This window comes from Chlorocebus sabaeus, chromosome 10, assembly GCF_047675955.1.
Source record: "Chlorocebus sabaeus isolate Y175 chromosome 10, mChlSab1.0.hap1, whole genome shotgun sequence".
Taxonomy (NCBI): Eukaryota; Metazoa; Chordata; class Mammalia; order Primates; family Cercopithecidae; genus Chlorocebus; species Chlorocebus sabaeus.
The window spans coordinates 92,539,556-92,556,279 of NC_132913.1; the positions used below are offsets into that span (position 1 = coordinate 92,539,556).

At 35.6% G+C, this 16,724-nt stretch overlaps 1 protein-coding gene across 5 annotated transcripts in view; it reads left to right on the plus strand.

Annotated features, from left to right (window-relative positions):
* The window catches only part of PARD3B (par-3 family cell polarity regulator beta), a 1,089,129-nt gene that overhangs the window by 530,688 nt on the left and 541,717 nt on the right, over positions 1-16,724 (plus strand). Inside the window, exon 1 of one of the 5 annotated variants that reach the window (XM_073019967.1) lies at positions 14,670-14,763. The exons of the other annotated variants lie outside the window; for them this stretch is intronic. Coding sequence (XP_072876068.1) covers positions 14,761-14,763 — 3 coding nt within the window. The 5' untranslated portion in view covers positions 14,670-14,760. Of the gene's footprint in view, positions 1-14,669; positions 14,764-16,724 lie in introns of those variants that run through there. 5 annotated transcript variants of the gene reach the window in all.

Consider the following 16,724-nt stretch of genomic DNA (forward strand, 5'->3'; position numbering starts at 1 on the left):
GGTAAGGGATTCTCTGTGTTTTCAATATGGCACCCTGTTGTCGTATCCTTACATGACAGAAGACAGAAGGGCAAAAAGCAAAAGGGACAAAAAAGACTTAGCCAGTTCCCTCCAGCCCTTTTATAAGGCATTAATCCATTCATGAGGGCCGGTCACTCATGACCTAATCACCTCCCAAAGGCCACACTTCTTAATACTGTTGCATTGGGGATTCAGTTTCATCGTGAATTTTGGAGGGCACACAAATCTTCAGGGGGATTATAGCACCTTCTGAGAACAAGTTTTAGAAATTAGTAATATATTATTCTCAGTATACATAAATAATGTGTGCTGATAATATAAACCATATATTTATATCTTAACCAAAAATCATTTAATAAAATTATGCTAACATAAAAATTAATGTGCTAAAGAGTTTAATTCTCCATGAATTATAAAATCACAGGCAGATACCATATAGCTTATATTTACTTTAAGATTCTAAGAGGTTTTCTGTACTCATACTTTGCTACCCAGAAATCAACCATTTTCCAGTAAGTTCAACGTGGTGAGCTATGATCAATAGAATTAGAACTTTTCAGGTTCTTGCTTGGAGCCTTTTATCTGTGTACATTTAAACTAGTATTTTTTATTATAGAAATAATATATCCACATGCTCAAACTTCAAATCATAAAAAAGTAAAATGAAAACTCAGCCTTCCTGGCTTCTATTTTGTTTTAGTCCCACAGGCAAACCCTTATCACGGTTGCTGTTTTTACATTTTTAAGGTGACTATGATAAAACTTCAAATTAAATTTTACATGTATTCCCCTTTCTCTTGATTTGTCAACCTTATAGAATATCTACTCTTGATTACCTGCTATTGTAGATGAGTAATTTCTTACATTTAGGTTACCTCCTATCTCCCTTTCTGCTGCTCTGCTTCTGGTTGTGTGTAATTTTCAGGTTAATGATTATCCTCAGATTAATTATTGCCTTTATAGCTTTAAATAATATACTTAAACATCTATTTCTTGATTTGCCCACCCTAGCCAATATTTCTTACTCCTTGAAATGAAAAGGGAAAATATAAGAATACTTTTCCTTATATTAACTTTTCCTTGATTCATCACTATGTTTGTATAAATCCATTGTTACTTTTATCTAAAAATCTGTTTTATTCTACTGTTGATGAATATTTCAATTATCCACTTCAGGATTATTAAGAATGCTGCTGTGAGCATCTTGCACTGTCTTTGGTGCACAGATGTACTTGTGTTGCTAAGTCTGTACGCTGTGAGTTAAAGGCTGTGTGTATAATACCAGTTTTCAAAGAGCTATACTAAATGATACTCACATCAGCAGTATGAGACAGTAGGAATTCCGTATTCTTACCAACAGTTGGTACTGTTTTTGTCTTTTTCATTTTAGCTATTTTGATGGGTACGTTATGGTGTAAAATTATGTTTAATTTTTATTTCCTTGAGGATTAAGGAGGTTGAGCACCTCTTGATATGTTTATTGGTCATATGTTTATTTTATGAAGTACTTATATAGATAGGTCTCTTACCCATAATTCTATTGGATTTTCTCCATCTCCCTCCTCTCTCTCATCACTTTGTAGATTTTCTTTATATATTCTCTGTAACAACCCTTTTATCAAAAACATGGGTTGCAGGTATCTGCTTGTGCCTTGCTCTTTTCACTCTCTATTTGGTATCCTGGGTGAATAGTTGTTCTAAGCTAGTTCAATCTGTCAGTCTTTTCCTTTATGGATGGTGTTTTTTATATTCTGTTAATATATCTTTCCCTATTCTCAAATCATAAACATGTTCTTTCCTATTTTTGTGAAGTTGTATCATTTTTGTCATGTATTTTAAAATCTGTAATCTACCTGAAGTTTATTTTTTTCTGTGATATAATCTAGAGGTACATTTGTATTTTTAAAATATATTTATACATAGTTCACTCAGCACCATTTATCCATTTATTTTTTCTGGAGAAAATATAGGTCTACTTATTACTTTCTAGTCTCCATGCCATTGTCCTTTTTTGCTATGATGCTAACACCTATATTATTATACTATTAAATAGAAACGGTGACAACAGATACTGATATGATCCTCTCAATATCTGTAGAACACATTTAGTTTTTTGGCATTAAATATGATATTAGTTCTAAGTTTTTTAATAGAGTCCCTGTGTTAGGTTGAAGAAGGTTCCTTCTATTCTTAGTAGGCTGAGGTTTTTAATCATAAAAAGTGTTAAATTTTGTCAAATGTTATTTCTACATCTGTTTCTTTTGTCTGATAATGTGGTAAATTACATTGATGGATTTTTGAATGTTAAATCAAGTTTGCATTCCTGCTGAAAATCCATTTAATTAAGATAATATTATCTTTTGTATATATTGCTGTGTTTAATTTACTAATAGTTGATTAAATATTTTTGCCTCTCTATTTATGAGGGTTACTGGTCCCTGGCTTTCTTTTTTGAGTAATGTGTTTATATGGCCTAGGTTTCATGGTAATGCTAGTTTATAAAATGTGTTGGGAAGTGTTCTCTTCTTTATTATTTCTGAAAGAGTTTTTGTAGGATTAGCTGTATCTTTCTCAACGTTTTAGACGTAGTAATCTGGGCCTGGAGTTATCTTTGTTTCAAGGTTTATAAATATATATTCAATTTCTTCATTTGATATAGAGTCCTTTAAATTCCATCTTTCTTATTGGATCATTACTGATAATTGGATCATTCAAGAAATATGTCAGCTTCATATAAATTGTCATATATTGGCATAAATAATATAGTTCTTTTGTTTTTCTGTTATTGTCTGTGGAATCCGCAGTGGTGTTCCCTTTTTCATTCTTGACGTTGATACAGTAGTCCCCTTTTACCCACAGGAAATACATTCCAAGATCCCCTATAGATGCCTGAAAACACAGATAGGACTGAACTCTGTAGTATACGCACACACCTGTGATAAAGCATAATTTATAAATTATGCACAGTAAGATTAACAGCACTAATAATAGAACAATTATAACGATGTGCTGTGATAAAAGTTATGGAAATGTGTGTTTGCTTTCATACTTTCTCTCTCTGTCTCTCTCTAAATATCTTCTTGTGCTGTACTCACCTATTTTCAAACCTGGAAAACTGATAACACAGAAAGCAAAACTGCAGATAAGAAGACACTACAGTAATTTATATCTTCTTTCTCATTCTATCTAGATGTTTGTTAATTTTCTTCATCTTTTCCAAAAAACTCAGCTTTTGATTTCATTAATTTTGTTTCCTGTTACATGTCCATGTTTTATTTTATTGGTTTCCATTTTTATTTATACTGTTTTCTTCTGCTTAATTGTTCTTTAGTTTTTTCAAGTGGAAGCTTAGGTAATTTATTTTAGAGGAGATTAATGTAAATATCTTCAGACCAATAAATTTGAAACCTTTGTTTTAATGGGCAACATATTACTAACTAAGGCTCTACCGAGAAAACTTGAAGGCCTAAATTAGAAGCATAATCTTAAGAGAAATTACACCAAAAGTTTATATATATATATATATATTTATTTTTATTTTTATTATTATTTTTTTTTCTTTTTTGAGACAGAGTCTCGCTCTGTCACCCAGGCTGGTGTGCAGTGATGTGACCTCCTGGGTTCAAGTGATTCTCCTGCCTCAGCCTCCCAAGTTGCTGAGCTTACAGGTGCACACCACCATGCCTGGCTAATTTTTTGTATTTTTAGTAAAAATGGAGTTTCACCATGCTGGCCAGGTTGGTCTGGAACTCCTGACCTCATGATCCGCCCGTCTCAGCCTCCCAAAGTGCTGGGATTACAGATGTGAACCATCTCACCTGGCCAAAATATATCAATTTTTTTTTTAATAGGAAAAGGTGCTAGACTGTTGTATAGTAATATTCTTCTAGATCTTCAAAAGATACATAACCTTAGTAGCATAAAAGTGGTTTTAAGAATGGGGGAAAAAAAAGAGAAAATACTTTCCAAGTTACTTGGAAATTCATCTAGTCTTAAACTAAGTAAAAATAGTATGAAAAGATGAGCAACAGGCTGATTTCACTTACAGAAATCAGCATCATGGTAGATAAAGGGCTAATTATGGTTTTAAAAACCTGAACACATTCCTGACCTTACCCCTCTTTGATTTTAATATTATTTGTGCCTCTTCTCTTTCATTTCTTTATGTTTATCAGTCCTACCTTTGACTTTTCTGTTTGATTCGTCTTTTTTTTTTTTTTTTTTTTGTGAGGAAACAATTTTTGCCCTCAAAATTAATGATTTCAAATGTGGATGTATTTTCTATTTTATTTCTTTGTTGTTTATATTCATGTCTTCATTGCTTTAGGCTTATTTTTTAGTGTTTTCAACCCTTTTTATGGTTTAGAAACTTTTTTTAGCATCTTTATTATTGAATATTTTAAACATACACAAAAAGAGATCAGTGTTATGAACCTCCATGTATCCATCAGCTAGTTTCCATAATCAGCAAGAGATTAGTGTTATGAACCTCCATGTACCCATCAGCTAGTTTCCATAATCAGCAACACATTGCCCTCTTGTTTATTTTCCCATTGCATAATTTTACTTTAATACTGCAAAGCAGCTTCCCAACATCACGACATTTATGTGTAAATACTTTAGTGTATGTCCCTAACAGAAACTCTTAAACAAAATCACCGTGTCATCATTACACTTGACAAAAGTAGTGAATAATTCTTTAAATATCACCTAATATTTTGTCCATATTTAAACGTATTCAAATATCTCAAAAAAATGTAAGAGTCAGTTTCTGTGCAATAGAATCTAAAATGTGCCTACACATTGCATCTGTCTGTTATGACTCTTTGCATTCTTATTGTATAATTGTTTTTCTTTCTATTTTTTATCTTAATTTCATAGAATTTAGAGAAAAAACAGACTTTTATATATAGAAAAGAATTCTGGAATTAGCAGATTGCCACCTTATGGTATTATCTAAGTTGTTTCTTCATTCCCTGAATTATCTGTTGTTAGATCTAGAGACTTGATTGGATTCAGGATCATTCTTTCAGCAAGAGTATTTCATAGGTGATGCTTTGAACTTACTACTTCTCTGAATCCCTTTGTGAGGAACATGTCTTATTGCCGCAGAGCTTTCGGATGATAGCCACCGGGTCCTTCCTTTCTATAATTCACCATCGCTCTTTCATTTGATGTTTTTATCATCTATTGCAATCTTTCTTTTTTAAAATAAACATTTAATTTTTAAAATGTTGTTATATTACTTCTTTTACTGTTCTACATATTTCTGAATTTTTATTGTAATTTTCTTTTTTATGTAGGTTGTTTAGGTAACATACTTCCTATAAAGTTTCCTAATGTGCGGTGGTGAGGATTTTGCTTGTTTCTAGTTTTCTTTTTGTTATTGATCTTAACTGCGCTGTGGTCAGATAACAAGATGCAAGATGTGTATTTATAGGCTCTTTAGTGTCTATTCAGGTTGTTTTATGTCATAGTATTGGTCATATTTTTTCTCTATATGTTCCTTTCCTTTTAAGGATAAATAATAACTTTTTCTCTATATATTCCTTTCCTAATATGTTTCTTGTATGCCTTTGCTTGAAAACATTATTAGATGCCACTTTCTATGTTCATGTGAACATTATACCAAAATTTCTAGTTGTTCTGCTTAAATACCTGATATCCTTTAGTCTGTAGTAGCTGGTAGTTATTGAGAGTACATTAAATTCTCCATTATGATGCTGGATTTGTCAATCTGCTTGTAATTGTATCCATCTTTTATATTAGGAGGCTACGTTGTTAGGTGCATAGGTTGGAATTTATTACATGTTTCTCTGGATTGTTCTTTTTTCTTTATGTAATTAATGACCTTTTAATTCCCTAATAATATTTTATTAACAGTCTTTTGTCTGATATTAACGTAGTGGTACAAGTTTTTTTAAGTTAGTACCTACTATCTTGCTGCCTTTCAGTGTTATCATATTTGGATATGACTCTTAGCTAAAGATAAGAGACATTCAGTGATCACTGGGTTTTATTTTTTTAATCTGAAAATCTCTGTGTTTAATTATTTCATTTTAAAACATGGAAAATCTTTAGAACTTTTTTCTAAAAAAGAGTAGAACCTTGTTCAAACAAAATATTTTTAATTACAAAGTAAGTGAGTTTATTTTTATGTAAAAATTGTTGCCATTACAAAGTATTGTTTCATATTACATTATAAATTATCCATGATATGATTTTTTGATTTAAACAAGAAATATATATGTTATCATTCATTGCTTTTCCTTGACATTTATGTATTTTAAACAATAACTGTTGGGGTTTTCACCTTCTTCGTAATTTTTATCTTAAAGTTAGCATTATTTAAATTATTTTAGGTATTTTCCATCAAATTATTGACCCTAAAACCTTTAGTGCTATTGCTATATTCAGTATATATTTACATTTTAATTATATTTGAAAGTATTTAATTTCATTTGAGGAATGAAGTATAACAATATATCTTTTCACTATTTTCTCATATTTATGAATGACTGGGTTGCATTGGTGCAAATTATTATCATTCTGGTGCATTATGTAAGTCAGTATCTTCCAAAGTAAGATTTAAAATGTGGTCAGAATTGTTCATTGCAGAAAGGAACCTTGAGAGAGTGCTGGGAAACAATAAAAGGTCAAATTTAATGCCTTCAAGAACGTGTGGTGATGCTGTTGCTAGCAAGAACATACTGCTTTATTAGTTGCATAGCTTTATTAGTAGGTGTAGGTTACTACCACTCAGTATAGTTTCCAGCCTTTCAAGTGAAGGAAAGCTGGCCTAATTAATTATGGCATTTCTAATCTCACTTAATTTGTTATTTTAGTGAAGACTTCAACAAGTCCTACTGGTTTTTCCCCCAGGTGACAGTAAATATTACAGAAATAATACACTTTACAAAATGGGTATTGAAGTGCACCCCTTTGGAAAGCCATATAGTGCAGACATATTTATATGACAGGAGCATTCTAAATGGGATCTCATGTGGCCTCTTTATTTTCCATGAAGATGCACATAGAATATGAAAGGAAGTAAACATGTGGCTTATGTGGGAGCAATTACAAAGTTCTCTTTGTATTTGCTGAGTCCAAAGGCATCTATTCACACCTAGTTCTGCATGGTTTGAGTTGCTTCTCTGTCAATTTTTTTCCCAGTGAATATTATTTGAAAACTCTAGTTATTGTGACAGTATTTTGGTTTTAGATATTTTTGTTATGGTTTTAAAGTAATTAACTCCTTGCTACTTTATATGTTTCATGACAATGGTGGAGGGAATGGGGGGAAACCTTTGGAGGCACTCCTGAAAGAATGGAGAGAGAAATTCATCTCCAGTCAACATAGGGTCTGATGCAGTTATAAGAGAAGCAAAGATTTAGGGCCAGCCCGCTGCTCCACCACCGCTGTCCGTTCACCACTGGATGGCGAAGCCCACAAGGGTGGGTGTGACTCATCTGCATATCCAGCCCCTACAAGAAGTAGGGGATGAATCAAATTGTGCAATTCAGGGACTATGGCAATTGAAAACCAGATGCTTAGACCGCTAAGCCATCCCTTCTGGCACATTGTAAAGCATGGTGTTGTAAATACAGCAGATAATTGAAATTCAGATTTTACATATAGGCACTGTTAGCAGCCCTCCTCTAACTTTCATTGCTGAGTCTTCGAAGTGTATTTAACAGTTCGTATTAAGGCAATTGCTGTCAAAATTAATTAAGCATTTTTTATTTTTTCTTATTTTTTTAAAGTCTTCTTTGATGAGGAGAATATTCATAATACAAACAAAAGACAGGCATCTGAACTTAAAAGTACATCCAAACTGAATATGGAAAATATTCTATATTTTCAGAAATAAAGTTGTGAACTCCCCATTTGGTTTCTTTCAAGATTTTGCTTTAAACAAAATGCAGTTTTTTAAAGAAAAAAACCTTGCTACTCCATTGATTAAAACTGTCATCCTTCTTTGTCCATCATATAATGTACTTTCCATAAATTAACTGCTTCACTTCTTTTTATACCAATCAAATTACAGTGGTCCTTAGGCTTAAGTAGGTCACAGGACTTGGCTTCTTATAACCCTCAAAGCCCCTTAGCTTTTTATAAACACCATCAAGCATGCCATTTGATCTGATCTGTACATTTTCTCTTTTTTTTCTTCCTGTCTTCAATATTATGGACAAAATTTGGAATATTTTAGTAGATTGTCTACATTTTATAAAACCTGTTTATGTAATGAGACTGTTACAAATGAGAGTAATGAATGCGATGAAGTGAAGAATTTTTTGAAATGATGTTACCTTATTGAAAAGTAGATAGAGAAAGTAAAAAGTCTGTGAAGAATGGTGGTTTGAATGGGGCAGCCAACCTGGGATGAATGTCACCATTTCATTGGTGTTAGTATTCGACATTTCAAATGGCAAAATTATATCACCAATAATATTATTTAAAAAAGGAAAAACAGCTCTACCAGGCTTGAAGTGACCTTGACCATCATAGCTATTCAAACAGAATGGGTGTTGGATCATTCCATGTGAATATCATGTGTTGATCGGAAGTCATACCAAAGAAATACTTAAAGTGCATCTTCTAATGTGACAGTGAGAGTTAAGCCAATTATTCTAGTTCACAGCAGTTTTAAATTGAAAGCCATTTTTGTGCAGTGGCATCTAGATGAATGTGATTCTCAGAGACAGGTAAATGGTATGAGGCTCTAAAGAGTTTGCAACCGCGATCCAAATGATGACTGAGTTCCCACAGTGAGGCCATAACTCATGGGCAGTCACCAGTCTTTCCAGTACTGAGAAGTCATCATTAGCACCCTTATGGAAACTGAGGATCATGATAGAAACATACTCAGTGATGCGTTTGACAACTGTACAGAGTAACTTCCTTTAGAGGGAAAGATTAAAATTTGACAGAGTTTGAGCATAAATAAGGAAATAAGATAAGACTAGGTCTAGATGCATGAGTACATTGAGGGTTGAATTATTCAATCCAAGTGGACAGAAGGAAAATAAATAGATTGTTGTATTTCTTTTTTAAAATAATAGGGTAAAATGTGATAAGCTGGGCTTGGGGGGATGACTGAGTTGCTTTGAAAAATAATGGGAAAGAAAACCAACCAGTTTTGCTCTGTTTTAAACCATTTGGACCATAGCCACAAAATTCAGAGGGAGAGAAAACTATGTTAAGTAAAAATCAACCCTCAACTTTTGCTACGTTTGGGCAAAACTCTGGGAACAGTGAGACAAATTCATGTCACATTAATGAAAAGAGTTACTGACTTACACTGTCCCCTTTCTATTCCTTTGTATGCCTTTCTGTCTCCTGGTCTCAACCTCTTTGTGTCAATAATAGAGATTTATGGGAATGACTGCCAATCACAGTGCAAAGTATATAGAATTGTACAACACTTATGACTGTCTTTTTTTTTTTTTTTTTCTTTTTGAGATGGAATCTTGCTCTGTCGCCAGACTGGAGTGTGGTGGCCTAATCTCGGCTCACTGCAACCTCTGCCTCCCGGGTTCAAGCAATTCTCCTGCCTCAGCCTCCTGAGTAGCTGGGACTACAGGCGACTGCCACCACACCCAGCTAATTTTTTTTTTTTTTTTTTTTTTTTTTTTTTTTGTATTTGTAGTAGAGACAGGGTTTCACTGTGTTGGCCAGGATGGTGTCGATCTTTGATCTCGTGATCCGCCTGCCTTGGCCTCCCAACATGCTGGGATTACAGGCGTGAGCCACCGTACCTGGCCTGCAGTGAGGCCATAACTCATGGGCACTCTCTTTTTCTTTCTTTTTAGTTTTCTTTTTTCTTTTGCTGTTTGTTTGTTTGGAGATGAAGTCTCGCTATTGTTCCCCAGGCTGGAGTGCAATGGCATGATCTTGGCTCACCGCAACCTCTGCCTCCAGAGTTCAAGCGATTCTCCTGCCTCAGTCTCCCAAGTAACTGGGATTATAGGCACCTGCCACCGTGCCAGGCTAATTTTTGTATTTTTAGTAGAGATGGAGTTTCACCATGTTGGCCAGCCTGGTCTCGAACTCCTGACCTCAGGTGATCTGCCCACCTTGACCTCCCCGACTCTTTCTGCAAGCTCTTAATCCTTGTGCTTACTCATAAAATACGTGCCACCTTGATGGGGACGTATCTGACCATCTAACTGAGGAGGGCAAAGTTGGAGGTCAGCAAACAAATTGCATATCCTGGCTCCTTTCACTGTCCATGGCACTTTAGCCTAGTGCTATACACCAACCGCCAAACAACCAGTCATTTCTCTGTTTTTCCTTTCTGGTGAGATGGCAAATCTGAGACCGAAATCTCATTGATTCTCCATTTCCTGAAGTCAAGGGTAGGAGTGAGTCAATTATTTTGTTCAACTTTTTTTGCAACCAGTGGATATCCTAACCCTTTACTGTTTCTGCATGCATGTACTTCAGTCTTTAAGAAAAAATAAAAACCAGGTTTTTTTTCTTTATTGTCATATCTGTAGTTTGCTCCTTTCTCAGGGGAAGGTCATCCATGAAAATTAACCAATATGTTTAATTCTATAGAACTATCATTTTTGCTTCCAGTTGCCATTCCCTCTGAAGAGCTGTTAAATGCTGTGATTTTAATCTGCTTTGATTGCCTCACAAGTGAAGAGGTCATTTGCTGTATTTTGTAGAGGTGCATCACCGGAGTGCCCTCAACTACAGAAGTATTTCCCTTGTAACAAGAAGAGCAGAGTTTTTACATCACCACTGTGCTTAAAAACTCTTGTCTGCCAGGAAGCATGCGCTTTTCTGTGCAACCCTGGGAGTTCACTAAACGTGTGAGGTTGCATCACTGATTAGATATGGCGGAGTGATTGGACATAGTGCTGTGGGAGAAACCTTAACGTAACTGGAATGAAATGAAAATCTCTGTTTTGTTCAGACCAAGGGAAGGTTTGATTAAAAAGATTTCCTCTTTTCCATTTGGGACACTGTTTTATTGTGTCATGTGGCATTGAGTAAGTGATCTGTTACAGGTTTGAAACATAACTGCTTCATGTATGTTTTTAACCATCCCTTGCTATTGTTCTCATAACATATTAAAAATACAGTTCAGGAAAGATCCAAGTATTTACAACAGTTTCTCTGGGATTTGCTATTTCTGCATGCAATTGTGAAAAGGAGTGCTGGCCCACATTCCTCTGCTAGGGAGTGTGGTGCTGCAGTCAGCTTCACAATCAGATGACGGGTTGGGTAAGTTGGTTTGCTCAGTCATTCAGTAAATATAAGTATCCACTCTAAACGAAGCCAATAAAACTCAGGCAGACAACTGGAGGTGTTTTGACATGGCTTTTTTTTCTTCCAACTTTATAAGCTAGAAGCCAGGTCAATCTTCATGAGGATTTACTGAGTGTAGATACTGTGCTCTTGGAGCCTGTTGGGAGTGGAGGTGGAGAGAGACAGGCAGTGACACACATGCTATGGGAAAAGATTGACCTGTTAGTGTGGGGAAGTTCCTTGTGAAGCTGGTTTGTAGCTCTTAGGCAAAAGCAATCAGAACGTGTCAAAAGTCGGCCAATTTCATCCTCTACCAGTTTTCATTGCTTAAGTTTTTGGCCCCAGATAATTGCCCAACTAAGCAAGCCCATTTGTTGAGTCTGAATGGGATTCAAGGATTAATCCAGAGATGACATTTGGATTAAATCATCACTGTCTAATAGAAGCAATTATAAATATGTAAATTAAGCAATCTGATTATGGTACACCTTGGCTGCTTCTAGTTATTCTAGTAATTGCCTGTGCAGAGTTAGTGGAAGAGATTTAAGCATTAGAGGCTGAAGTTTTTCAACCCCAAAGTAGCCAACAAATGGAATAGAAGTTAAGAACATAAGACGTTTAGTACTTATGGATTCAACATTTGAAATCATATACATGTACTACATGCAAGCCAAAGGCCCAGAGCTTGTAATAATTCATAATTTTGCCATGGCACAAACTGCATCATTTACACTGGGAGGTTTGTATGTGGAGTGATGTATTTTCAAAGAGGCTCCTGAAAAGATTGTAGCATTGGTGTCCTCTCACTTTTCTGCACCTTCTTGGGGAAATAGATGAGGAGGGTGGCCATTAGAATATCCTCCCCACATTCACTCAGGCTTTTTGTTGTTGTTGTTTCTAGCAACCACCACCTCCCTTATTTAGATATGGTCCCATAGAGCAATCACTATTTAAGGATGTGTCTGTGAAAACATTTATCATCATTTCAGTGCTACAAGTCTCTTACAATTCTGTCAAAGATATAGGCTTGGATTAGCAGCTACATATCAGTTCTTATCTTACACTTGGAAGTGAGGTGAGGTTAGAGAAAGAATAGTGGTGTCTTTCTTGGGATCTTGCTGGTGCTCAGTTGAGTTGAATTATAGAACATGCAAAGGGGAACAGTAGAGGAGCCATTCATTAGTATCTTCTCTCTAGCCTCTGTGCTCCTTACTCCCCAGAATAGACTCTTGAGAACAAAAAGTGTATAAATTTTTTCATCTCTGTATCTCCAGTGCTTAGCACTGGAGTAAAGGGGACCCTCATTAAGGGCTTGTGAACTGAATGATTGCTGTTTTGTTTATGGGTTTGCTAACCCTGTTATTTCTCATTTGATGATATATTTTTGTTGAATAATGAGCGTTACTCAAAAACTTTTCCCTTGAATTCCCATGTTCAATTTTGCTTTTGATTACAGAGTTCCTAAAGCAGAAGGCTACTAGAGGGAGAAGGTACTGAGTGAGGTCAAGGTGTAAGATGCCTGTGGACATGGATGTTACCCAGGATGATAATGAAAGATAAGGCATGAAAGAAGGAGAAAATATTAATTAAAATGATAGAGCAAGAGGAAGTGCTGGAGGACCAACTTGGAGACTAACAGGTGTGGACAATGAGAAGGAAATGATAAAGCAGCATGGTGCAGCTTCCAGAGGAGGAAACAGGAAATTCTTCTCTAGAAACAGCTCCAGGATGAGAGTGAGCAGCGTAAAGAAAATGATCATGACTCACTTCATAGAGCTGCCGAGGAAGTAGTTTATTTGGGGAAAGTTTATTGTCATTTATATCAAAGTAGCGGAGACAATACTTAAGGAAGTTCTTGAGCTTATGAAAGAGTTCCAGGGCATCCTGGGAACAGAGGAGGAGAAGGGTTTGGAGGTATTTGGGAGGTGATGCACCCTTGAAGGCTAAGGAAGTGCCGAAAGAAGGAGGAGCAATGGGAGAGGACGGTTGCCCCAAGATCGTGACCCATTATTAAGTCTAAAGAAATGAGATAGCTGGAAGAGGAGAGGAATATCCAGCAAGAGGTTCAAAGAAGATGTGCTGAGATGGTGGGCCTTGCTCTCAGTGGCCCACACTGATCAACAGTTTCTAGTCTGTAGGTTCAGGATCTGGAGGTTTCAGCATGGAAGTTTCCTTTCTCAGCTGGTGTGAACGTGATTAACTCAAGCTTCCAGCCATTATGGAACTTAGTTGGTTTTAAATATCGGTTTAAATATATTTGATAAATAATGAAAGTCATTTTAAATTGCATTATAATAAATAAAATATAGGAGCATATATAAAGAAACATAACCAGCCAGGTACAAATCAGTGCTTTCTCTTTTACTTCAATTATTTCAATCCATAAATAAAGATTAGCTTTCAATTGCACTTTAAATTATCTTGCCAGAGATGCCTCTGGCAATGATTCCAGCTGGCTTGCAACTTCGAATGCAGAGACAGTATCATATTGTTATATTCATCTTTGAATCCCTCCAGAGTCCAGCACAATACTCTGCACATGGAGTCTAGCATAATACGCCAGACATCATAAATATATGTTCTATTTAAAGTTAACTAAGACTCTTTAAGGAAAAGGAGCAGATTTCTTTACCCAGTAAACCCCTTGTAAGTAGAATATCTGTTGTATTTCAGACCTGTGCTAGGTGACAGGGATACCAAGATGGATGAGACTCATTCCCCACCTGAAAGCTCTCACTACCAATCAACGCAGACAGACCTGTAAAGAAATCATCACCTACCCCGAGATCAATGAATGTCATGACAGAGCTTGCACATGGCATGAAAGTGGCACTGAAAAGGAAGATTGAGTCCATGAAGAGTGTTCAGGGAGAAAGTGGCTCATACTGAGTTGGGTGTGAAGGGATGAATGGCTGGATATACGCCAGGCAAGCAATGGTGTTCTAGAAAACTGGTGTTATCTAGGCATGTGTTGAGCATCTCCGCTTTGCCAAGCACTGTTCTAGGCTTTGGGGATATATTGGTGAACAAAACAGATTAAAAACCACTGCCTGCCTACCTGGAGCTTACATTTTAGCTATTGATAACCAATAGATTATTTTAATGAGACAGTGCATCCCTCTAACCCTCAAGCACTGTGTAGTTTTAAGTTTAAAACATTTGTATTTAAATAGAAATGCATGGTGGTTTCCTTGTGTGATCAGAACATATTCTGGTCTGGCTATAGCTACTTTTGCAGAGTCTCTCCTAACTCTTTGTTGTGTTTCTACCCTTGCTCAAAAAACAAACAAACTTTTTGCTGACTGCTGCCCATGACTACAGCTGCTCTCAGCAGTTCAGACCTCTGCACCTCATTTCAAGCTGTGTTTCCACATGCTGTAAGAACCCACGATGGTGTAGCCGGCTCTGGATCACCCTACTTCTCTCCATACAGTTGTTTTTGACTCTTCCGCTGTTCCTCCTTCTTCACATAAGTCATGGTAAGGATTGCTTCAAGTGCCTCTTAGGTTGTCTGAAGAAAACCCTTCCCCAAATTGTTTATTTTCAGTAGGTCTTATAAGCTGTGAAATTGTTTTTTGAAACTAGAGGCTTCCAATAAAGGTGTCATAAAGTGAAATGCAAGAATGACAAAGTGAATGGTGAAATGATTGTGTGGGAAGATATATGGAGGTCATAGGAGAGGGACAGATGCACATGGCAAAGTCAGGGAGGTTTGAGTCTGCGTGAGAAGAGGGTGAAATGCTTATAGAGGATAGGCAATAAAAAAGACCTTTTCAAGAAGTCCTTCAACATGCTTTGTTCATGAACTAAGATGGCTTGTCAATGTGGTTCTTTATCTAATAGCTATAAAAAAATTCTTTAACACAGTTTTGGCTTCCTAAATTTTGAGATTTTTTTTTTTTCTAAATGTACTACCAAACTAAGCACACATATGGATCAATGTGCTTTTCTTTTCTTTTCCTTTTCTTTTTTACCCTGTTCATGACACAGCTATGGAATTGGTCTGTGGATTCAAAATTTTCTACAGCACATTTTCATCCTGAAGATTTTCATAGTGAAGCCCGGCAGGGATGTATGCTTGTGTTGGCATGAGTGAAATGCGTGTACAAAAAGAAACAATTGCTTTAATAGTGTGGCCTTTTATCTCTACTCTCTCTGAACCAAACCTGGCTTTTGTAAAGGTTTGCATCAGTGTATATGGGATATTTACTAGAGCCAAATTTGATTGAGATGTATTTCAGTCAGCAAAATGGAAGTGGTTAAGGTAGAAATGCTTGGTAATTGCTGAATTATCCCAACTTCCTTAAGTTTTTTCTATTTACCAGCTTTAGGTGATGATTTGGAGTTGCAAATGAAGCCCTAATACCATATAAATGTCCATTTTGACAGACCTGGATTCTAAATATTTGAGAAGATGGTATAGTTTAAATAGATTAAATGAAAGAAGGATGTTTATAATACCTTTCGTCATACATTTTGTGATTTAGCATGATCTGAAGCAGACCTTGTGGAAATTGCTGTTTTTCAATATCCTCACCCTTTCAGTAATAAACAACGTTATCTTTGTGTATCTAAGAGCTGGGCTTAAGCAGTTTTAATATATTTAATGATACAGGAAAACTAGGGGGAAATTAGCTATAACTGGATGTGGGAAAGAATCCAATTATAAATAGGAATTATGATTATGAACATGTTTACATCAGTCTTGTATTTGAAAAAAATTGTTTTACACTCTATTCAGCACTTTTGAAATGTGTTATTTTAATATGAGAAAGAAACAGTGAACAATAAAAGAGGGGTTGCAGAATTACCTTGTTGAACTTCTGAACTTCTACGGCTCTGAAGATTTTAAAGCAGCCTTTACTTCAACATATTTGTGTAGGGAGAAGTGCACCCACTGGTGTTAGCCTTATGTTGAAAGATTAGCAGAGCAGATGAAATGTTGATTTTGACATCAATAGTTATTTTCATTTTTGATACCTCGATGAGATGGATGAATGTGTTTGGTCCACTCAAATCTCACAAGCGAAACAGAATTCCCTCTCTACCCACCATCACCTCTGCCTTTTTTAAAAGCTCACAGCTGTCTTTTGACACCTGGTATCAGGTTAAGTCAACTTTTATACATTTTTACCAAAAATATGCAATAAAACCAAACACAAACAAAAAGACAAACTCCAGCAGGTAAAGGGTTTATTTTGTAAGAATTTTATTATAAAAATTTCACTGATCTTTTAAAATCTAAATCAGAATACTGAGAAATCTTAACAATGAACTCAACTGTGCTGATTATTAGCAATGAGAAGAAGAAAAAATATCCAAGGAAAGATCATAGGAAAATAAAAAAGAAGTAGGGGTATAGAGGAAAGGTTTTGGTTTTCTTTCAGGTATACTTCATACCATAGATTTGTTCCTCAAAAGTTGTATAAAAATTAGTATG